Here is a 17,241-nt window from a genome sequence, read left to right on the forward strand (position 1 = left end):
ACCCTTCTCCTAAGTTCAAGTAAACTTTTAAAATCACTCCCCATAAAAACAATATGCAAAAATAAAATAATAAAGGTTAGAAATACATTATTTCATGTACGTCACAAAGAGCCTTTCTTTCACATACTTTTTTCTTGGTTTTGCAGCTGACCAGGCAAATAGGGCAACCACCGTATTAATTAAACTTTTTCATTACATAGTAAGTATTCTAGTTGTCGATCCCATGCAATAACAGGCATTTGAGCCAAGAATGGGGTTAACCATTTGTTTCTCAGGTAACAATTTAAGCTGCAAGAAAGTAAATAATTCAACCTGGCCAGACCAGTATGGACAAAAACAATTTGCTGTCTGTGCCAGCATAACTCCCATCCAGATAGGCTGACAGTGTGGCTTGAAAGCAGAGAGCCATGAAGGCCCGCCCTAACACACTATTGTTAAAAATATTGTATTTCTTGTAACCCTGGATACTCTTTAGATGAGAAAGCCAAGGATATGTATTTATTGCATAGACAACTGCTATATCCAATTGGTTGCAAATATTTTCCAATCTAAACATAAGGATTTCACATTCTTGACTCTAGTTCTAGTCCGAGCCCCCAGCCGGAGCCCCCTCCTGCACCCAAATTCCTTCCCGGAGCCCACACCCTGAACCCCCTCCCGCATCCCAAACCCCTGCCCCATTCCTGAGCCTCCTTCTGCACCTAAACTCCCTCTCAGAGCCTGCACCCCCTCCTGCACTCTGAATCCCTTGGCCCCAGCCCGGTGAAAATGAGCAACTGAGCAAGGGTGTGGGAGAGCAAGCAATGGAGGGAGTCCTACTGCACCATCTGCTGCAAAGGCAAGGAGCTGCTGATGTGTAGCAATGCATTACCACGTCTGCCAGCAGCATCCAGGAGACGTACAGTGATGGTGAGCTGAGCGGCCTCCATGCTTGCCGTGGTATGGCGTTTGCATGGGTAACCCAGGAAAAAAGGCACAAAACGATTGTCTGCCGTTGCCTGATGACATGTACCCAAAACCACCCGCGACAATGTTTTTGCCCCATCAGGCATTGGGAGCTTAACCCAGAATTCCAGTGGGCAGTGGGAACTGTGGGATAGCTACCCACAGTGCACCACTTTGTAAGTCGATGCTAGCCACGGTGGTGAGGATGCAGTCTGCCGACTTAATGCGCTTAGTGTGGACGTACAGAATCGACTGTATAAAATCAGTTTCTAAAAATCGACTTCTATAAAATCAACCTAATTTCGTAGCGTAGAAGGCTACACACACTACTCATTGCAAGGTGCCGAAGGTAATGAAATGTGGCAGGAAAGAAAACAAACATAGGATCTGATTCTCTAGTGCCTTACATCATATGTAGTCATTTACAGCTGTGCAAAGTGGGTGTAAAATTCTCCTGTTCTGATGTGGTATATTTTACACTCACTCTGCATTTACTTTTGACAGGTATAAGTGGCTACACAAGCGCTACAGCAGTGAAGAGTCAAGCCCATAGAGTGGTTGAGCAGCAATGTTCCCTCTAATTTTTAACAGGCCGTGTGCTCAAAAAAAGTCTTCTGTGCCGCTGCTGAAGCAAAAAAAGAAAGAAAGCTGCTGCCGAAGTCGGAGTGCACGCGGTGTTTCGCCGTGTGTGCAGGGTTTAAGATCTGTGTGCGCGCGCACACACGCACAGCTTAGAGGGAACAGGGTTGAGCAGTAGCTTCACAGCATGCTGCTCCTTGAACCAAAGACACATTGAGAGAGCCTTTTTTACTGGGAAAGGCTCAACAGTTTCACAGACATGGGGTCAGGGTGGGGTGAGAAGAAGCTGCAGAACAACCTGTCTGCAAAAGTAGCTGTGGCCCTTTGTTTACATTTTTTAGTACTTAGATGACTTAGTTTAGTGAGACGAAACATGACCTCATAGTAGAGGAGGTGTTTGCTTAACAATAGCAAATGATTAATGTCCACCTTCCTACCACCAATGTCAACACAGGGGGCAGACCTAAAGGGTGGCATCGTTGGCATTTACTAATCAGGTCCCCAGGCCCCCTGAGCAGTTCCAGTAGCTCCTTTTCCCCTTCTTCACCTTGCTGGCCCCTTCAGAAGGAAGATGGCAGTGCTCACCCTACCTGCCCCCGACCTAGAGTAGGGTGGACAGATTCCTTGTGACACCTCTCTCCTAGCAAGAGCGATAGAATGAAAATCTGGAGGGAGGGCATGAGGCAGCACTAGAGAAGAGCTGATGTAGTTGTGTGGTGTGCAGGTGAGTGAGATTGGGCGGGGAAGAAAGCCGAGGGTGTTGGGAAGAGATTGAGTCTTGGGTCAGAGGACTGTGAGAGTGATTCTGAATTGGTGGGGGTGTCCCTTTTTGTTTTGTTGGTATTCAAATTAACCTCTGGGTCTTACACCCCTTCGCACCCTGCTCCCAAAGTTGGCACTACCATTGGCACCCCTACCATTTATTTGCCCACTGGGTCTTTTCCCATAATTCACCCGTGCTTCAGGCCAGCTTAAAATCTAGGGGCCAAATTCTCCATTGATGTAACTATTAAAGGCAATTGAGTTGTGGTGGCAGAAAATTTGTCTCTAGATACAGACTGCTTGCAAATCACCTGAGAAAACCCAGGATAACTCCAAAACACTATTGTCTGCCTAGAATTTATGCATGAGTCACATTCACATTAGGCTGAACTAAAACTACCCATTTGGCTGGGCATTCTGAGCTTCAGTGGGGTAACTGGTCACGACAGTTTTTATCATATGCATATCGTTAGTCTGACTGCTTGTTCCTAGGAGTGGAGTTGGCAGGCAGAACAAAGGAGCAGGGCAGTCTGTCCAAATCACAGCTAAGTAGGTCTTGTTTTACACTGACTGGCCTTGACTGTGTCCTCTTTAGATAACTGTCTTATCCAGTGTAACTATAACTTCAGTTTGGTGCAGGAAAGGAAATCTGTCAAATATTCTGCCTAGAGGGAGATATGATCTTCAGTCATCCTGTTGGCAAGAGGGATATAATTTGGAGGGTAGCCCTGAAATTATTCAAGAGTATCCAACTAAGAATAATTAATGTCAAAATATTGCATGGACTCTGTCTCCAGTGTGCTGTAATGCAATGGTTATAGCAGATTGCAGCAGATGTTGGTGCTGCCTTGCTCAGTTGGGCAGCTATGTATACAAAATTTGGCCTTGTGCCAAATTCCTAAGTAGTCTACCAAATCAATTACAGCATTTCATTATTAAAAGGTATTTGCATATTTCTGCTACCAACTATTTATCTTTGCTGAATGAGGTATACCATTTTTGGTTTTTAGAAGTCCAAACTTTCTCATTAGACTAAGTTACTGATTCTTCTTCTTACTACAGAACTGTAAGAAGACATACGAACTTTGAAAAGTTCAGTTTATGATTTGTTCCCTTTTTCCTTCCTTTAAAGAAGAAAGCATACTTAGAAAAGGTTGGGATTAGGAACTGCCCAAAGAAAGTGTAAGAAACAAATGGCACTGTCCACAAAAACCAAACATATTCTTGGCAGATACACTGTGAATTAGACTCTGCAAGGCACCCGTCCATGCTATACCATGACAATGGTCCATGAATATTCATAGTAATTACATAGAAGAATGATTAAAAAAAAAGTTTGTGCATCTTTCAGTTACTAAAAAATTCAGCCCATTATAAACTCTCTTAGAATCTTAAGCTCATTGAATAGTAGCTCAGTTGGCAGAACATTTGGACACATTACTTAGAATGGTGATATCTCATGCAAATCCTTTGGTTTCTTCAAATTGCTCACCCAAGTATTCTAAAACCTGAAAAAACAGCAGCAGCAGTTTGTATTAATAGATAATGATGATAATAAAAATTAATAATAATAATAAACTTTGTGCTTACACTATATGTACTGCTTTCCATCCCTAAAGGTTCTATACCTTGTCTATACTAGAAAAAAGCACCATATTGAAAAACCTGTTAAGACGTTTTAACTAGTATGGTGTTAATCATGATTTTGCCCTTATTGTTAATAAGGACAGTCATGTTTAACAAGATAGCTATTATGTTTAACCCTGGGGTTTTTCTATTCGTCAAAATCACAACTTGGTTGTTTTAAGTTAAATTTACCCCTAGTGTGATAAGGACAGTTGTACTGAACAATGTGTTAGCTGGTTGTGGTTAACCCTCAGGGGTAATCTAGGGTTAATTACAACCTGCTAACACATAATTAAGTATGACTCTTTGTGTACATGTGTTTAATATTGTCTTATTTAAAAGTTGCTATTTAACAAGCTTTCTGACATGATGCTTTGCCCAGTGCAGACATGGCCAATATGCTTTACAAACTTAAGTTAATTTAGCCACATTTCTCCTCAGAAGCTTTATGTTCCTATTTTACAGTTTAGGAAACTGAGGCAAAGAGCAGGTAAATGGCTTGCCTTTGCAGAGGAGGCTCCTAGAAGGATGGCACAGAGCTGGCTCTGAGCCTATTAGAGAAGCCTATGCTACTAAGGATATTCCTTGGTGCAGTTTTACTGCCTTTTTTCACCAACATTTGCAATAATCTTTATTGTGTTTAAAATGACTTAATGAATTAATCTCACCTGACTCTTAGGGCTTGTCTTCACTAGGAAAAAAGATGTGTTCTTACCTTGTGTCATCTAACATGTGGTACTAACACAAGGTAAAATCCTATGAAGACAAGGCAGTTTGTAGTTTCAATCTGTGTTAGCAGGTCAGTCTAAACTCTAAGTTCCTTCCTGTGAACATGTGAAAACTCCAACTGCCTTGTCTTCACTAGGATTTTGCCTTGTGTTAGTTGCCATGTATTAGCTAACACTAGGTAAGAGCACACCTTTTAATGAAGATGCACCCATAGTCAAGTCAGTGGATAAGTCGATAAATATGAGGTGAATACTGTGCTTATCTTGCTCTTTAAAAGGATTTTAGATTGGTCGTTAGCTTAAAGTCAGGATGTTTGGTTAGCATTATGCCTACCTCACATGCAATGTCTATGGAAGCTCCTGCTGGGGCAGCATATCTTCTACTTTAGATCTAACCAAACTACAATACTCCTGTGATTATAGGTACAGACTGTCATTATCCCATCTTACTAATGGAGACATTGAGAAAGAGAGGTTACGTATTTGCTCAAGGTCACAGAGGGAATAAGCATCGGAGCTAAACAGCTCCTGTGTCCTCAGCTAAGCTTACCAGGTCACACTTTACTCTGCACAGCTAAAACCTTCATGCTGGCTAAATAATTAAGCTCCCTAGAAAATAATCTTTTCCAATTCCAACGCCAATTACCTGAAAAGCTTAGAGTGAATATTCTTTTAAAACTGAGAAAAGATAGAACCAGGTTTAAATTTACCATGACCTTAGAATTGTTTATCACCATTCCCCCACATATAATTCAACTTTATTCCATTTTTCCTGTTTTTGTTCTTATTCACTTATATTGAGTTATAATGTACCTTTTAAGTGGAATTTTATGTTACATTATACATTTAGAGTGACAAACTAAATGGAATAGTTGCAATATACTGACTAATTTTCCTAATAAGAATAGGAAGCAGTTACCAAGTATAGCCAGACATGGTTAGACTGAATCAGTTTCCTAAATCTTAATTTTATTTTAGTGGACAAAATCTAAAACCAAACCAAAGGTGCATAAATGCTGGAAGTTTTTTACCATACATATCAGGGGCCATTTTAATCCAGCCCTGCAGTTCCCATTGGCCAATGGGAGCTGCAGGGTCAGCGCAGCAGAGCCGCCTAGCTGAACCTCCGGGTAGGAGCTGGAGCGGGGGAACATGCTGCTGCTTCCAGGAGCCACTTGAAGTAAGCGCCGCCCAGAGCCTGCACCCCTGAGCCAGTCCCCCATGCCCCAACCCCCTGCCCCAGCCCTGATCCCCCTCCCACCCTCTGAACCCCTTGGTCCCAGCCCAGAGCCCCCTCCTACACCCCAAACCCCTCATCCCCAGCCCCACCCCGGAGCCTTCACCCCACCCCGCCCCAGCCTGGAACACCCACATCCTGAACTCCTCATTTCTGGCCCCATCCCCGAGCCCACACCCCCTGCCAGTGTTCATACCCCAACCCCAATTTCGTAAGCATTTGTGGCCCGCCATACAATTTCTATACCCAGGTGTGGCCCTCAAGCCAAAAAGTTTGCCCACCCCTGATACAAGTGATTTGCATACCCAATTATTTTAGAAATCACAAGTCTGGATTCATTTTGGTGAGAATTTCTTAAGATATAGTTTGTTGTTTGTTTGTTTTTAAAAAGCATCACAGTGTATTCTTTCAGCAGAGTACAGGAATCCTAGAGTGGATCATTCCTTGTCCACTCTTCCAGTCAAGAACATACAGTATAGCAAGAAGCAGGGATCATCAGACTGTTATTTCCAGAGGAGTTGCATAGGATATGTCAGTGCAGAATGTCGCTATTATATGAAAATGCCAAAACCAGGTCCTCCTTGGTACTTAGAATTGGAAGTGTACCTTTTTTAAGCAGGTCTAAGCTTGACCTCATTAAAATTAATGGGAGAAGGATTTAGCCTTATATGTGTAATGAAAATAACAGTGAATGTGCTAGAAACATCTAGAATTTATATCTTGCAAACTGCCTGCTCTAATTGTTTTCGTACATTTCTCAAACTGATTAATTAAAAGGTGGAAGTCAAAAAAATTTAGCAGTCATCCTTAGTGTGCCAGTGATTTGTATACTCAGTAGAGTTAACTGTCATCTATACAGTTAATCTGGAAGTGACCCGTTAAAACAATGCACATCTGTTATCAGGTCATACTCAAGGCTCTGATTATGCTTACTGCATTAACCTTCATGCAAACTGTTTTTCCATTTATAAATGATTAATTTTTGGGAGTGTAGATTCCTCTGTAATTTTGAGTAGAAAGCACTGTGGAAATGAGAAATATTTAAATGAGTGGGTTTCTTCTTTCTTCATCCCTATTCTACCTACAAGTAACTGAAGGGGAGTAATAGGAGCACCATGATAAATACTCCAGAAAAGAGAAGAGTGAAATGATGTGAGTTGAGTTCATCACAATAGGTACCATTTCAGTGCTATGTGATACTGTATTCCTCTCTGATGGACCGCAACCTTGTCATGGTGGAGAGGCTTGCGTGGGCTAAAGACCCTCAGAGCTACATCATCTGGAGCTTTCATACTCCTGGTAGGGTCCCCCTTGGCAAGCAGATCTGTGGCGGGGCTCCTGACTAACCGCAGTCCAAACTTCACAAGACCCGAACAGTGGATGAGGCGCATACAGAGGACCTTTTAGTACTCTGTGGCTGTGAAGGCGGATGAGGGCTTCAGCAGGAGGCAGGCCCCTGGTTGTCTTGGATCTCCTTACTACTGGGTCAGGGTTTTCCTCCTGTCAACTGCCTGCACACCAGTTTCCCTACGTTAAAAGATTTCACGCGCAGGTCTCTGCCAAAGGGCTTGCACCTGCCCACACAAAGTCCTATGGCGACGGATGAGTGCAGTGAAGACAGGAGCAGTGATTTCTGGGAATCTTTAGTCTGTGACTGAGCAGGCCTTTTTAGGATCCCCTCTGCTCACCCCTAATGGGGAGGGGGCTAGAAAAGGTGCCTGACACAGGCTGTCCACACTCTTCTGACTGGATGGCCGCATCCAGTGGGATCACTCAATTCCGTGGCCAAAACAAGAGATATAAGGCAATGAATTTCGCCACCTGGAATATCCACACCCTTATGGACTCTCAGCACAGTGAATGCCCAGAAAGAAGAACTGCCATAATTGCCAGAGAACTGGCAAGACTCAACATTGACATTGCAGCTGTTATTGAGACCCTCTGGGCCAATTAAAAGAGGATGGAGGTGGCTACACCTTCTTTTGGAAAGGAAAGTCACCTGAAGAGACATGCAGATTCACGGGATTGGCTTTGCCATAAAAAATAAGATTGTCAGTCAGATTTTGGAGCTTCCCATGGTGATCAGTGAGTATCTCATGACTCTTTGACTCAAGCTCAGCAACAACCAATCTGCCACAGTCATCAGTGCATACACCCAACACTTGATGATGAGGAAGACGACAACGACAAGGAGCAGTTTTATAGCACTCTTGATGCAATCCTCGCAGACAAACCCATCCTCCTGGGAGATTTCAATGCCAGAGTCGGACCGGACTTCCAACTTTGGAGCAGCACATTAGGCAAAGAAGGGGTGGGAAATGTAAACCCCAATGGCATTCTCCTCATCAGCAAATGTGTGGAGCATGATCTGCTCATCATAAATACCATCTTTAGGCAGAGTAACAAATTTGACACCACCTGGAAACATCTTCAGTCCAAACACTGGCACCTTCTTGACTATGTTATAGTCAGTGCCTGAGATTACGCTGATGTCTGTATAACATAAGCCATGAGAGGTACAGATCACTGTTGGACAGGCCATCAATTAATAAGGTCACTCTTGTATCTGCAGCTTGCTCCACCACACCACAAACACCCAAAGACTAAGCGAAAGCAATACAACATGAAAGCACTTCAAGACCAAGCCAGCTGCGAGATGTTACAGCAACATCTATCAGAGAAACTCTCTGACTTGCCTGATAACATCATTGACATTCAAGAACACTGGGATCAACTTAAAAATACCATTCACAGTGTATGTGCTTAAACTATAGGATATTCCACTCATTAGCACCAAGACTCGTACGAAAACAACAAGGAAATCCTAGCATTAATTCAACAGAAAAGAACTACATTCTGTAACTGGCAAAATGATTCCTTTAACCAATGAAAACATGAGGCTTATCATCTGCTCAAAGCTGAAGTCCAAAGGAGGCTATGTGACATCAAAAATAAGTGGTGGCAAGAGAAGGTCTCTGAGATCCAGGGTTTCATAGACCAGGATGACATGAGAAGCTTCTTCCGAGCAACAAAAGCTATATATGGGCGAAGCTCCAAAGGTCCAACCCTCTTATGTTCCCAGGATGGTTCCACCCACCTCAAAGACAGCGAGGCCATTAAGCAACACTGGAAGGAGCACTTTGAGAGCCTCTGAAGATACCATTCAGTCTATTTCACAACGCTCAGCGATGGAATGCTTTGCTGATCCCCCATCTTCTGAGGAAGTCCGGTATGCCATCACCTAGACAAAAAATCACAAGGCTCCAGGCCCAGACGGCATCCCAGCTGAGGGTTTTAAAGCTGGTGGAACAATGATCCACTACAAACTTTGCCAACTCCTTGACAAAATCTGAACCTGCGAAGAAATTCCACCTGACTTTAAGAACACCCACATTGTTACAATATTCAAGAAAGGGGACAAATCTTTGTGCGGGAACTACAAAGGCATTGCCCTTCTTTCCGTTGGAGGAAACCACCTTCTGCCCCTTGCCGAGGAACTCCTCCCCAAATCACAGTGTGGCTTCAGGCCATCCCAAGACACAACTGACATGATCTTTGTGGCATGACAGATTCAGAAGTGCAGAGAGTACTCCTGAGGGCATTCTGCACCAAAAAATTAAAAATTCTGTGCACATTTTAAAATTCTGCAAATTTTTTTATCAAATAAATGTGGAGGCTCCAGCATGGCACTGGGGAGCACAGGCCACTGGCTGCGCAGAGGTGGGAGATCACTGTCCAGCTCCCCGCTCCGGGACACGGACTCAGTGGTCATGCCATGCAGAGGAAGAGGAAGCCCCGTCCTCCCCAGCCCAACCAGGACTAGCAGCTGAGCCCAGCGCAGGGTAGGAACCACCATTCAGGTCTTCCCCAGTCCCACTCCCTTCCCCACGGTGATTTACCTCTCTGCCAGCTGCCCTGGGCACCCGAAACATACTGCTGGGGAAGGTTGCATGACCACTCTTGTGGCTTCCCTTTGCTTCCCTGTCAGAAAGTCATTTTTCTGTAGGAAAGCAAAGAAATCTGCGGGGGGACATAAATTCTGTATATGCGCAGAATTCCCCCAGGAGTAGGAGAGCAACACTAGGAACTGTTCATGGCATTCATTGATCTAACCAAGGCCTTTGACTCTATCAATCATGATGCCCTATGGAAGGTGCTGTGTAGGTTTGGCTGTCCACAGAAATTCATTTCCATCATCAGACTACTCCATGATGGGATGACTGCCACCATTCTGTGCACCGGCTCAGAGACCAAACCATTCATCATTCGCACTGGTGTCAAGAAGGGCTGTTTCATTGCTCCAACACTCTTCTACATTTACCTTGCCCTGATCCTGATTCTCATCTGTGACTACCTTTCTGATGGAATTGGGACTGAGTATCATATGGATGGTCAACTCCTGAATCTCCGATGTTTCCAAACAAAATCTAAGATCATGAGAATTGGCATCACTGATCCTTCAGTATGAAGATGACTGTGTCATTCTTGCACACACAGATGCCAACCTGGAAAGTACCCTAAATCTTTTTGCTGATGCCTATCACAGCCTGGGTCTCTCTCTCAACATTGGGAAAACCAAGGTACTCTATCAGCCCTCACATGCACAAATTACTCTTCATACTCCACAAATCGCCATCAGCGGGGAACCCCTGGAAAATGTGGACCATTTGCCATACCTCAGCATCTACCTCTACCGAACACCCAGCATTGACACAGAAATTGAATACAGAATCCACTGTGCCAGCGCATCCTTTGGAAGACTACTCAAAGAGGTCTTCCATGATAGGGACCTGCAAACAGGCACCAAGATCTTGGTTTACAAGGCAGTTGTCATCCCCACCCTTCTATATGGGTGTGAGACCTGGATAACCTATAGATGACATCTCAAGCAGCTGGAGTGGTTTCAACAAGCTACCTCAGGAGGATTCTCAGGATCATCTGTGAAGACTGACGCACTAACATCAGCCTTCTCTCTGCAGCCAACATCAGCAGTATAGAAGCACAAGTCATGAAACACTAATTCCACTGGTCTGGCCACTGTGTACATATACCTGATACTTGCCTCCTGAAGAAGTATTCGTCTCTCTGTTAAGTCAGGGAAGAAGGGCTCTCGGAGGGCAGTGGAAGAGCTTCACACACGTACGGAAAGTACATGTTAAAAAGGGAGGCATTAACCCAACAAACTGGGAGGACGCAGCACAGAACAGAACACAGTGGGACCACACCATACAGCTCACTTTGAGGAGAACAGTTGTGCTCATGAGACAGAAGTGACAAAGGAGGAAAGAAAGGGAACAACAGTCCAGCCAACAGCTATGTCTCCTCCAAGATTACACCTGTCACTTCTGTGGGAAAATCTGCAGGACACGAATTGGGCTCCTCAGCCACTTAAAAACCCACCAATGAGCCCCCTTAACAGACATCATCCCCACATTGAGGGATAGCCAAAGATACTGTATTCCCCCAAACTGTGGGTCACAGTTCTCTCATGGGAAATTTAAAGGTGATTCAGCAAAGAAGATGGTCGCAGTGGGGGTGATTTGGTGTTCACATAGTTTAGTGCTGGCAGATTCCCATCTTTGTGTCATTATTTTATAACATGGAGATCTAAAGATATGAATTTTTGATCTATTTTAATAGAACAGGTGGAACTTTTCTTTGTCAGTTTTCAGTCTGAACATCCAATAATACATCAGCATGGGCAGGAAAGGCTTGATTCTGTAAAGTTATGTTTATTTATTCAGCCACTACATATTTCTGTGTGGTATATAGGATTTTGGTCAGAGTGTGGCCCCAGGTAACAAGGGAGACAAAGTTGGCACTGAAACTAGTTGGTTTGTGTTAGCTACGGAGCTGTAGCCATTTTCTTTAATAACTGTGTCCCATGTAATTGGGACTGTGATTCCATATAGCATGACATCTTTTATCTACAATAACTTATATAAAACACAAACCCCACCATATTATCCAACCTCTTTCATTATAAAAACATTGTGAACATGTAAATGAAATATGTTGCAGTCTGAATGGAAAGGAGGGGTAGGTTGAATATACAGGCACTTGTTTGAGGAGTTACGCAGAAATTATTGCAATACTACTGAAACAGTCATTTACCCTGATTTGTCCTCTTGTTTCCTTATTTCCCTGGGCAGGACTCTCCTCTCTACAGAGGTCTTCGAAACTGGGATTCAATCTGAATCTCTTTTGTTATCATCTCTAACTGCTCCAATTTACCCAGTAACATGGGAAAGTCCCCCCAGTCATATTCAAGGCTCAGTTGTGTGTCTGTGCACCAGCTTACCTGCACCTTCTCTTTCTCACATTGACCCTTCCATTCTCTTCCTAGCTTCATTCACACATATATTGCCAGAGTGGTACTGCTGGTCTGTCACTCAAGCAGAAGACTGCCTCCTCCAGGAAGCTGCCAGAAGGGCTCCTCCATTCCCACAGGATATTTTCCCTGATCTACTTGTGAGAATCAGGGGAGCTGCTGTTCCGCTTTAGCAAGGCTGAGGAAGAGGGCTTCAGATGATACTGGGTAGGATGTGGCAGTGGAGGTGCTATGGTATCCCATGAAGTATTAGATCCTGTGGGGAGGAGAACACACCCTGACACAGAACACCTTAGTGGGTAGGGAGGAAAATGCCACCTCCACATCTTGGAGCAGAGGGACCAAAGAGGAATGTGGTGAACTACTGTCACTCTTGCAGATGGCTTTTGTGTCCAAGCAGGATACAGGATCCCAGTGAGAGGCAGGGCCACAGAGGTCTGTATAATGATGTGCCAATGGTCTAGATTATTTCATTGCATCCTGAGAGAAATAATGGCATTCTGGCTCAGACTACTGATGGGGCCAGTTTAAACAGCCACTTCTGCAGTATACTGGATTTTATTGCACATGTAATTCTCCTGTCATTGGAATACTGGGTCTTATAGGTCTCAGATCTAGACAAAAAAAGAGGAAAAAATATCTGATTGTTTCATGTTTGTGGACAAGAAATAATATTTGCCAAAAGGTTTGATTTAATCTGTATTTTTATATAATGTTTAACTGACAAGAAAACAAGTGAAGACACATTTAAATACTTGCATCTATAACCTTGTCGCAGATCTTGTATAATCATTCATCATCATTATCTTTCACTTTTTCAGCCAGCAGACTTCATAGGAAAGCAAGCACTGAAGCAGATTAAAGAAAAGGGGCTTAAACGGCGACTGGTGTATCTCACCTTGGAAACAGCTGACGTTGATCCAGAGGGAAATGAAAGTGTGTGGCATAATGGCAGAGTAAGTACTATACATCACTTTACAAGAAACTAAAATTCATTCTCTAGGATTGGAATCCCACTTTGTGTTTCAGGTTACTTTTACTGGAACAGGACAGTTTGGTACAATAATATAATTTTTGAATTTCCATGTACCATGGCAGGTTCTAATTGTACACAAGATTTTGAAATATAGAATCTCTAAATTAGAAATGGAAAAACCTCCAGTATTAGGTCACCTATTCTGTCCTCTTGCAAGTACAGGATTCTACTTACAGTATATTTCAAAATGATTTGCATAAAAGAAAAGAACAAAACCACAAACCAAAGTTTAGGCCACCAGGCCATCTAAGTACAGAGTAGATGATGAAACAGCCATTAACAGTTAATAAAAATACTCAGCATGAATATAAAATGTAAATAGCATTTGTTTCAGGTGAGATCTTAATCAAATATAATAGGAATTTAGCATCCTGCTGGTAATTTTTCCAGTGGTTCTTTGGGAGTAAGAAATTCCTAACTTACCTGACAGAACCAAAAATGGAGAATGCTATGAACTGTATGACACAAATGAGACCGTGTATATTTGACTGTTGATGTTAGGGACACAAAAATATTTAAAGTATTCAAAATAGTGTAAGGTGTATTTTTAAAAGTAGAAGTTAGTATGGTACAAAACCCACTGAGTGTTGGAAATAAGGATAATTTTTTTTCTAGGTTGTTGGCAACACCACATCTGGAAATTACAGCTACAGTACCCAGCAGAGTCTGGCTTTTGCATATGTCCCCACAGAACTCAGCAAAGTTGGACAGAAGCTGGAAGTTGAACTGCTAGGAAAAAATTATTCAGCAACTATTGTAGAGGAACCACTGGTTCTGACCGAACAAACAAGAACACGTCTTCAGAAAAAGGGTGGGAGTGTCAAGATGTAAACCCAGAGGGCAGTTACAGTAAATTCTCAATATCAATTGGTTTGACTTACAACCATGAAATACAAAGGAGTCAAACTACTCTGGTTCCCAATCATTAAGGGTGAGATTCTCATTTGCCCTATACATCCATGCAGGGGATTAAGGGGATTTAAGATGGCCCCTTGATTCATTGAGTGGACTGCCCACATCACTGCTCTGAGCACAGGGGGAGGAGAGCAGGCTCCTGTGGACACATGCTCCCCCATCCTCCCAATGCTTGTGGACAGGAAGCGGGTAAAGAATCAACGGTCATTACTCAGCTTCTCCACACTCTCGCAAGCAGAACTGAGCTGGTGCAAGGGGGAAGTAGTCTGCTGTTAGTATGAGCCAACAGCAAATTATTTCCCTTCTTTCAGGGTCACTTTTCTTTCCCTGGTATGCTCCTGGGGCAGTGCAGCTACACATTGCCCTTTCCCTGTAGTCTTGGCAAAGTCACAGCCTTGTCCCCAAAGGAATAGTTACTTAGTTCCACATGGACACATTCTGAACAAAACTGAAGTTGCTCTTGAACATTGGCTTTAGAAATTATTTTTTTAAAATTCAAACTGAGTAGATAATATTTTTTCTCCAGCTGTGTTATTCTGGAAGAACTTTTGATGGAAGATAGAAATACAGTCCTTCCTAATCAAGAAATTCTAGAAAGGACACTCTTCCTATTGATTGAGTATTTTGCCATGGATCAGCTAGTAGACCATATTCAACATTATTCAACATACACAATATTACTGCTCAATTTCTGGACACAATCAAAACGTACAAACTCTTGCACCATTTTTTGTTTAGTTCTTCTTTTCTCGATTAAAAAATAAGCGATGGTGACAATGTGTTGTCATATACAAATAATAAGTGAACATATGTATTTAAACTGCAGTATTTCATTCAGTGTTGTTTTTGATCATCCCAATAAGCAAGATTTTGGATACTGTAGGAGAATATAAACATTGGAAATGTATTAAATTATTATAATAAACTTGTTAATTCCATAAAATATTCAGCATCTACTGAGACACAACACGACCATAATAACGCCATCCTAAAAAACCTTTTTAAAGGCTAGAATATTTGTTCAGATAGCACTCAACATTAGTCTGTTGATAGTCCTTTTCAAAGATCATTGACACAGAAAAAGGGCCCAAAAGTGCATAGCCTTCCAAAGGAATTGGAACATTCTAAACCTTCAGCAAAGAAGCAGAGGATAAATAGAATATGCCAGTGGAAACACTGTTTGAATAATGAGCACCTACATTTGTCAAAGATTTAATGCAAGTTGACATTACATTTTGCAGTTCAGAATATCCTTTTACAAAGCAGGTCAAACTAAAGTATAAGAGCTGACAGGCTTGCACATAGAGCTATCTTGAGTGAAAAATCCATTTGGAAATTATTATCTGTTATATATTCATAAGTGATTTAGGGTCATTTTGCTGAACGAATCAGAGATTTTTTTTTCCTAAAGGTGACATTATTTGTAACTGAACACTTTGTGTACGTTACTTTGCAACTTTTCCCCCCTCTGGTCTTTAAAGAAAACTAGAATACAAAACAAAGCACTGTGATTTTATTTAGAGCAAGGGAAAAACCCCTAGGAACACTGGGTATTTCTCAAGAACATCCAAATTCACTATTCACTGATATGCTGGAATGTAGAGTACAGTAATTACTTTAAAAAGAAAAGGAGGACTTGTGGCACCTTAGAGACTAACAAATTTATTTGAGCATAAGCTTTCGTGAGCTACAGCTCACTTCATCGGATGCATTCAGTGGAAAATACAGACTGAATGCGTCGGATGAAGTGAACTGTAGCTCACGAAAGCTTATGCTCAAATAAATTTGTTAGTCTCTAAGGTGCCATAAGTCCTCCTTTTCTTTTTGCGGATACAGACTAACACAGCTGCTACTCTGAAACCAGTAATTACTTTGAGGCTTACACTTTTATCTTCCTTATAGGCTACAGTACACAGAAACATTTATCAAACAATTGTGGAAGTCACCTCTGCTTCAGCAGTGACTTCCTCATTTACATGTTGAAGCTAGATGCAGGGTTGCAGTTTCCTGGCTGGCTTGGGAAAAGGTGCTCTGAACAATGTGTGGACCAGCCAGTTGGAATGCAGGAGCTGGAGAATGCCACTAGCTTCTTTCACTACCTTGTAAGGCCTGGGCAAGAGCTAACCAATTGCAATCCATGTGCTCAAAGGAGTTCAGAGACTGTTCACTGCATGCATGTCTGGGGATGCATAGTATTCCAACTGGGGTGAGGAGATGAGGCAGGTCTGTAGACCAGCTGCACTGCAGGGATCCATCCTATGATGCAACATTCATGTTCTGCCTTCTGCACTGAGTATTCAACTACACATCTGCACTATCCTGTACTTGGATAAATGGCTAAAAAGCCCCAACTCGGTAAACACTTAAATGTGAGCTTAAGTTTAAGCATGTACTTAAGTCCATCCCTGTTCAGCAAAGAACTTAAATATACACTAAGTGCTTTGCTGAATTGGGAGTCAAGACCCAAAATTTGCCCTTCAGGATCCTGGAGCACAGAAAGATCCAGCAAGCTCTAAAGACTGTGAGGATTTACACTCTAAAGAGGGAACTAGCCCAATACTGCAGAAAGTAAATACTGATCACTTCCCCTTCCTGGATGCTTCCCATTGTCAGCCAACAGGTCTTAAGTTTTGTCTGGATTGTTTCTCAGCCAGTTAACTCTCATCTATTTTTAAGTCTGAGGCAAAGGATGGGGGAACAGAACAACTGTGGGAAAAGATATAAAGTAGAGTATTATCTCAGCATATTGGTGATAGGCCAAAACATCTCAATGTCCCTTATTGGCCTTAATTGTGACAAATGGGATACCGTAGGGAGCTCGCTGCAAGGATAAGTAGCTACAACACCACTCCTTGGCATCTTCCAGAGGAAAGAGTGGAACTACCATGTTGCGTCCATACTGTAACTCCCACTTGTAAGTCAATGACTCATAATCAATTATGTGAAAGGCTGTTGACAGTAGTGTTTAACATGGAACAAAACAAAAGAGGAACTCACTCATTTTGGTGGCTGTCATCACTTGTCTAGATATGTAGTGTTGTATCATCTTGTGGTCACAGGATGCAGCAAGAGGACGTGAATG

The 17,241-nt window shown here is 42.5% G+C and overlaps 1 protein-coding gene across 4 annotated transcripts in view; it reads left to right on the forward strand.

The window, feature by feature from the left end:
• Positions 1-15,838, forward strand: part of DMGDH (dimethylglycine dehydrogenase) — a 75,587-nt gene extending 59,749 nt beyond the window's left edge. For all 4 annotated transcript variants that reach the window (XM_073344137.1, XM_073344136.1, XM_073344138.1 and 1 more), the window contains 2 exons: positions 13,030-13,164; positions 13,860-15,838. In XM_073344137.1, the coding sequence (XP_073200238.1) occupies positions 13,030-13,164; positions 13,860-14,075 (351 nt within the window). In that variant the 3' untranslated portion in view covers positions 14,076-15,838. The remainder of the gene's footprint in view (positions 1-13,029; positions 13,165-13,859) is intronic.
• The last annotated feature ends 1,403 nt before the right edge of the window (positions 15,839-17,241 follow it).

Source organism: Lepidochelys kempii, chromosome 5, assembly GCF_965140265.1.
Source record: "Lepidochelys kempii isolate rLepKem1 chromosome 5, rLepKem1.hap2, whole genome shotgun sequence".
In the NCBI taxonomy this organism is placed as follows: Eukaryota; Metazoa; Chordata; order Testudines; family Cheloniidae; genus Lepidochelys; species Lepidochelys kempii.